This window comes from Schistocerca cancellata, chromosome 3 (genome assembly GCF_023864275.1).
Source record: "Schistocerca cancellata isolate TAMUIC-IGC-003103 chromosome 3, iqSchCanc2.1, whole genome shotgun sequence".
NCBI lineage: Eukaryota > Metazoa > Arthropoda > Insecta > Orthoptera > Acrididae > Schistocerca > Schistocerca cancellata.
Genome location: NC_064628.1, coordinates 512837536 through 512845113, shown reverse-complemented (window position 1 = coordinate 512845113; position 7578 = coordinate 512837536). Strand labels below are relative to the sequence as shown.

The following is a 7578-nucleotide window of genomic DNA, read 5'->3' as shown; positions in this document are numbered from 1 at the left end:
TTTGGCCAAAATCACGGCGCAAAATGAGTGTTGACTGCAGTGGAATTTTCTGCTGTCAGCTTCAAATGCCAGTAATGTAATTTTTCTCAGTAGTGCTCCACAAAAAGAATACCATCATTCCACCAGTGATTCCTAATTGAGTTCTCGAAGTATCTCTAATAATCGCATGTCGATTGAAACTACCAATAACAAATCGAGCAATGCATCTCTGAATTGCTTCAAAATCTTCCTTTAATCTGACCTGGTGGGGATCCCAAACATTTGAGAAGTACTCAAGAATGGATCATACTAGTGGTTTGTATGCAGACTTGTATACAGATGATCCACACTTTCCTAATACTCTCCCAGTTGTCCAAAGTCAACCATTCACTTTCCCTACTACCATTCTGATGTGCACATTCCATTTCATATTGCAGTGTTGTGCCTAGATAACTAATTGATGTAACAGTCTCAAGCCATGCACTATTAATGCTGTATTCAGACATTACAGGATTGTTTTTCTTTCTCATCAGCATTAACTTGCACCTTTCTACAGGTAGAGCAAGCTGCCATTCATCACACCAAATAGAAATTCTGCCAACGTCAACTCTTACCTCCTGCAGTCACTCGACGACGACTGCTTGCTCTACATCACAGCATCATCAGCAAACAGCCACAGCCTGCTGCTCACCCATCAGTCGTATCGTTTATGTATGTAGGGAATAAAAGCGGCCCAAGAGACTGATGGCCTTTGTAGTCTGGTCCCTTCAACCCCCACAAACCAACCAACCAACCAAAAGCAGTCCTGTCACACTTCCGTGAGGCGTTCCTGATAATACCCTTGTGTGAAGACCACTCTCCTTCAAGGAAAATATCCTGGGTTCTTCTAATCAATTGCATATCTGATAACCTTCGTTAATATTCTGCAATGGGACACCATGATATGTGCTTTCCGGAAATCTAGGAATGTGCCTGTTACCCTTCGTCCAAGGTTCACATGATATAATGTAAGAAAACGGCAGACTGAGTGTCGCACAGAAGCTCAAGGAAATTTATTATATTCGAACTGATAACACATTCAGGAATTCTCCAGCAAACTGATTGGTAAGGATATTTTTTTATGCAATTTTGTGGGTCCGTTCTTTTACCTGTCTTATATACAGTAGACACCCATGTCTGGTTTTTTTTTTTTTTCCAGTTGTTTGGAAGTTTGCGTGGAGCGAGAGATTTGTGATAAATGTAAGGTAAGTTGGGAGGCAATGCTGTAGACTAAACTCCATAACACTGAACTGGGATTCCAGTTGGAACAATGACATATTTGTTTTCAATTCTTTCAAGGTGCTTCTCTACACCAGGTATGCCCATTACTACGTCCTCCATTTGGGAGTCTCTACGGTGGTCAGACGATGATATACTTGTACAATCCTCTAGCATGAATGACTTCTTAAATGTGAGATTTAAAATTTTGGCTTTCTTTCTGCGGTCTTGTATTACCACACTCAACTGGTGAACTGGATAGAACCCTTCGACCCACTTAGCGATTTCATGTAGGATTAAAATTTTCTTGAGTACTCAGTAGACCTTTTGCTAAGGTACAACGGTAGTATTTTTTTTATGCTTTGTGCATCCATCTTCATACAGATGCATGAATTTCTACTGACGTTTGCCTGTTGTTATTTGCATGTTCTTTTTTGAGCCAAGTGTGCAACAGTGTCTGCTTTCTCAGTAATTTCCAGATTATGTCATTAAGCTAAGGTGAGTCTTTTCAGTCCGTAATCTACTTACTTGTCAGATACTTCTCTTGAGTGCAATTTATATTGCATTTAAATTTTGTCCTTAATTTCTCTACGTCCATGATACTGGAACTAAATGATGTCCATTCATTTTCTAATTGGGATGTTAACAACTATGTATCTGCTCTTTCTAGCAAAAATGCTCTCTTAGCCTTCTTGGATTTATTAACTTTCATAACCACCATCACCAAGATCACAATACCTGTCTCCATGCCGACTCCATCGATAAGGTCAGGCCTGGCTGAAGCTACAAGGTTGAAAATAGTTCTGTTAAGCATGGTCCACTGTGAATGCCTGTCCGTATCACTTGCAGTGAATCCATAGATGTCCCAGTCGAAGTAGTATAACAAGGAGAATTGAAGTGTACTGTGTGTCTTCAATGATGTTATCGATGAGTCTTGATTTTTCCCTATGTGTCTTGATTTTTCCCTATGCCCATCGTACAAAGGCCAGTTGGTATAAAATGGTGGGAAATTCAAACAATAGCCCGATTACACTGGTGCGTTTTATGTTGTAGTGGGCATGTTGTCATAAATATAAACTGGCAGAAAATTCAGAATGGTGAATTGTTGTGCTGGTTGACTTGGAATAATGGGACAAAGAATCTGAGACCTGGAGTACTGGTGCAATACTACTACAATGTCAGAATACAGAGGACGATGCAAGATGACCAACCTGGAATACAGGGGAAGAAAACCCAAGACTCTGAATACTGACAGAGTTTTTTGTACAGGTCCAAGCCTGTCTGCTGGCTATACTATTCACTCAGAGGTGCATTCACTATCTCCACCCTAACATCACGCTGGGATGGAGGGAGGGTCTACCTCCACTGCCAACCCCTGATCATCCACATTGCTCTGACTCACTCGTGTCCACTAGCATGCTGCTCGTGTGGGGAGCACGGCAACTGCCACATGCCCACAACCAGGCAAAAGCCTGGAACTCCATTTTCTAGCATCTACAGCTCCACTCACTATCTCCAAATGACAATATTTAAGCTCAAACAGCAACAGTGAACTGAAAGTGAAAAATGTCATGCAATAAAAAAACCCACAATAACCAGAATACCTACACACAAAACAAAAACACTACGAACATGTGCACCAACCCGATACCGGTATAACAATGTCCCTCCTTCGATGAATGGTACTTTCACTTGATTGGCGTGGGTTTTGATTTCTGCTGATAGCACCAATTTAAACTGACATACCAGTCACGTAAATCATGGCAGATGAAAATATTTACACCAAGCTGTCAATCAGATGAGATAAACAGGGGTGGGACAAATAAAAGTATTCTGGAGAACAGAGTTCCAGGATAAAAAGAAACAGCAGAGGAAGGGAAATACAGTACTAACCTGACTGTAGCAGATGTTGGGCCCTGGTCAGCTAGTTGCTGAAAGCAGGTTTAAGCTGGACTGCTGAAATTGCTGCAGTCTCATCGGAAATTTTCTGCTTCAGTTCTTGAAGACTATGAGACTTCTTGTGATACACGTTAGACTTGAGGGCTCCTCACACTAATTAATCACACACTGACAGATCAGGTGACCTGCATGGCCAGCTAGGATTGCAACCAGACTGACTTTGCTAACAATTCTGTCAGGCGTGAAGATTGCATAAATGTGCTCCAAGGTCTAGCTGGCTGTATGGGCAATTGCTCCATCCTCCTGGGGTCTGGTTGCATGCGTATTACATTCATGTCCAATTGTATCCACTGATTTGGCAACTTTCATTTGCCCCACTCTGTATTATTTATCTGTAAACTTTATAAATAAATTTTTTTCATTACATAGAGTGAATATTGATAAAAATCGACAAAGTATGGGGGTGAATTCCTGACTGGAAATGCTCGAAAAAAGGTCTCTGAACACGTGTCTGGAATACATCGTTGCCATGGTAGATGGCGCTGATAAATGAAAGTTTCTCTGGCCATATGCCATGTGTTCTTTGTGTGGTGCAAGCTGTGTGATTGACTCAGTGTACTGTAAGCAGTATAATGGCCCTGTATTCTTGTCGGGAACAAGCCAAGAAAGTATTTGTGTATGGCCAAGCAGATGGGAACAGTAGAGAGGCAGTACAGCTATGCAGACACCAGCCACATCTGACAACATTTCAAGCCCTTTTTGGACGTTTGTGTGATCATGGGTCCTTTCAGACAGACAAACGTCCATGGAGGTAGCAGATTGTGTGTACACAGATGTGGAGGACCAGGTTATACAGAATACTGAGACAAATCCTAGTACAAGCTCTAGACAAGTGACCTGGCAACAAGGTGTGAGCCAAAGTACTATTATGTGTATCCAGCATGACAGCTGCTACTATTCCCCTTATCTGGAACTATTGCAAGGATTATCAGCAGGAGATTTCCCTCTATGAGAAGGATTTTGTCGATGATTTTTGCACTAGACCATCACAATTATGGGATTTCTGTTACCAGCCCTCTTTTCCAATAAAGCAACCTTTACCAGAACTGGGATCATCAGTCTGCATAATTGTCATCTGTGGGCTACAAACAATCTTCAGGAAATGGTTAAGGTATCTCTTCAGCATCAATATGTGGGCAGGGAATCTTGGCAACCAGATACTTGGGCTGTTTGTTATTACACAATGCCTCGATGGAGGAACGTACTTGGACTTCTAGCAGCATACTCTGCCTGCGCTGCTTGAGAATGTGTCTTTGTCAATATGACAAGTTATGTGATTTCTGCGTGACGGAACATCACCCCACTTCTACATTATAGTTTGCCACACCTTTAGGATGCAAAGGCCCTATGGCAAGACCTGCTAGAACATCAGACTTAACCTCCTGGATTTTTCCTTGTGAGGGCATGTGAAAAGCATTGTGTATGCTGAATCATATCCTGATGTGCGGACCCTTCAACAGCGTGTCCATGACGTCTGTGACACTATTTGGAGAGAGGCCGGAACATGCGAAAGAGTGGGGCAATCTAGGATACGATGTGTGAACATGTGCATTGTTTTCTATGGAGACTGCTATGAGCATCTGTTGTCATGTGGATATGTGATGCATCTCTGTATTGTGTTCCAGGATGATTTGTTGCTGCATGTACACCACCCACTTCTGGGCACATGTTCATAGGACCTTTTTTTCCTCCATTTCATGTCAGGAATCCATCCCTGCAGTTTGTCAGTTTTGTTAATGATCATCCTGTGTATACAGACTGGTTCACAACAGCAAAAACTGACGTGTGTGAAAGTATACGATAACGATGTGAAAATGTTCCAATAAACATGGATCAACGGGCCGTGCACGAGATAATTACGAATATGTGGTGACGAGTTGGCACTGACTTCAGTTAAGATATTGGCTTAATCCTAACGTATTTCAGACAGATACAATCTTTTCGATTAAGTCTCCATCCAATTTGGCTCAAATTTCACCCACGGCATACCTTACCTTGTGTAATGTCAGAGAACGTGGACCCACATGCAGGACAGTGGAATATTTTGCTGCTGAAGACATCTGACATTCCCGTATGATCCAAGATGGATAGCTCGGGCAGGACGTCTGTACCTTGGCTTCCAACGCCATCTGACCTCAATTCTCCGTAAAAATTTTTCTTCTGGAATTATCTCAAATGCCGAGTATTGATATTACTGAAGGAATGGAGCGAAATGAACTCTCGTCTCAAGCTTTATGAGCAGATCCTAGATGTTTAAAAGAACTTGTAATTCGCAGCAGAGATTGCATTGGATGAACTTTGGGACCTTGTCGAAAAGTTTACAGTTCAAATAAATGTAGACTAACTAGCACAATATTTCATACCGGTACTGAAGTGAGTGGCGGTTCATTAAAACACGTTTGCAATTATGTCGCATACGAACCTGGTCCCACGTTTACTGAAACGCTTTTGTTTCTGTTATTACCGCATACTTTCACATGTGTCAGTTTACGCTACTTTTGTGATTACATAGAGTACAGATTTTGCACCTAGTTGACTGGCGCTCCATTCGGACGCTTGTGTCTCTTGAGCCTTAAACCGTCCGTAACTGTACCAGAAATCAAGAGAAATGCAAATTACAGGTGACGAGAGATAAAACTCAAGTGTACCTCTAGGTCTCTATACGCCAGTATGAAATTGTTTTGTGTTACGGATATCAATGAATTACTGTACGGAAACGTGAAACCGTTATTATGACATTCCAGTCAATAATGAAGTACTAACCATCCAAACGCCGCTCAAACATACCATAACTCGTCTTCGGAACGTACGCTTTAAAGATCTCTAGTCAATAATTGAAATACTCGTTTGAAATACTCCATATAGACTGACTAACAGCACTACAAATAACTGGACGATACATATGCGTGATTTAACTAAACAAACTACAGGTTGTTCTATTCACTGAAATGTTTGTACGTCTGGTCACAATAGAATGATTTTTTTCCTGAGTAAGTGACATATATGAAATGTTTAGTACCCTCGAGTAATAGACTGTACAACTCCAAACATACCAGTGTGTAAAGCTTAGATTAAGAAAAAAGATATGGAACACGATTAAATTTGACGATTATATCAATAGTTTTCCAGTAGATGCTCGAAAAAATGTAAGTAAAATGTCAAAGATTGACACCTGGTCGTGGAACTCTGTTAATTATTGCTCGTCATGTTAGGCCGCTATTATTCTACCAGGTGTTCTTAGACTGATAAACAGGTGGTCCCTCTTAGCTGATACGACAGTATTATCTTATCTGGCGAAAGAACATAGTTTTCGGCTACAGAACTGCTGTCAGACGGACACCAAACGCTCAAGCCAGGGCCATATTTCTCGTTAGAATGATTCTTCTCATCAGTTTGTCGATATTTATTATTTTTGTTGTACTTTACTGCCTGAAAGAAGATCCGAAACCAATATTTGGAGTTTATCAACAGAAAGGAAAATGGTACCCCATCAAGTTTGCAATTTTTTACATCATTTATCAGCTACGCAAGGTAAGCAGAAATAACTCAAAATTAAAGGCAATTTCTAAATACTCCGAGAACTTACGTTTCAAACAGTTCTATAACCAGATATTTTTATTACGAAATTTTAATTTTTTTGTGGCAAATGTCCCTAAATTCTGGAGTCCGTCGGCAGCATACATATCCTCTGGCAGCCAAATACGTGGACTGGATAAAAAATAGTGGCAACTCAGCCGTAACATGAAGGATGTGCGTCAAATGGTATGCACGCTGAATGCAGCGCAGTTGAAGTAGTGCAGTGATGGGCGACGGCTGTGTTTGAGTCAGCTGCAGTATGCAGTGTCTGAAAGTGTAGGAAGACAATTCAAGTAACCTAACAGTATGTCACTGCAGCATATTACTGCAATTTCTTGCGACATCACCTTTGTCCTGCACTGAAAAGAAAGCGGCGGCACCTTCTGGCGCTGCATCCATGTCAATGCACGATGCCACAGCCGGCCAATATGGCCGAGCGGTTCTAGGCGCTTCATTCTATAACCACGCGACCGCTACGGTCGCAGGTTCGAATCCTGCCTCGGGCATGGATGTGTGTGATGTCCTTAGGTTAGTTAGGTTTAAGTAGATCTAAGTTCTGGGGGACTGATGACCACAGACGTTAAGTCCCATAGTGCTCAGAGCCATTTGAACGCTGCCACACGGCGAATCCGGTGCAGTAGCTGCTGTGTACGTGGGGGTGGGGGATATTGGAACGTACACCGTATTCACCCGATATGAGTTCGTGCGATTACGACCTGTTCGCCAAAGTGAAGGAACGTCTTCCTGCCACGCGCTACAGCGCAAGAGAAGACACCATCAGTGCCATAGGGCGATCCTTGACAGACG

At 41.9% G+C, this 7578-nt stretch overlaps 1 protein-coding gene across 1 annotated transcript in view; it reads left to right on the top strand.

Moving 5' to 3' along the window:
• The first annotated feature begins 6518 nt into the window (after window positions 1-6518).
• The window catches only part of LOC126176762 (uncharacterized), a 212106-nt gene continuing 211046 nt past the window's right edge, over window positions 6519-7578 (top strand). The window contains exon 1 of the mRNA XM_049923930.1: window positions 6519-6726. Within this exon, the coding sequence (XP_049779887.1) occupies window positions 6571-6726 (156 nt within the window). The 5' untranslated portion in view covers window positions 6519-6570. The remainder of the gene's footprint in view (window positions 6727-7578) is intronic.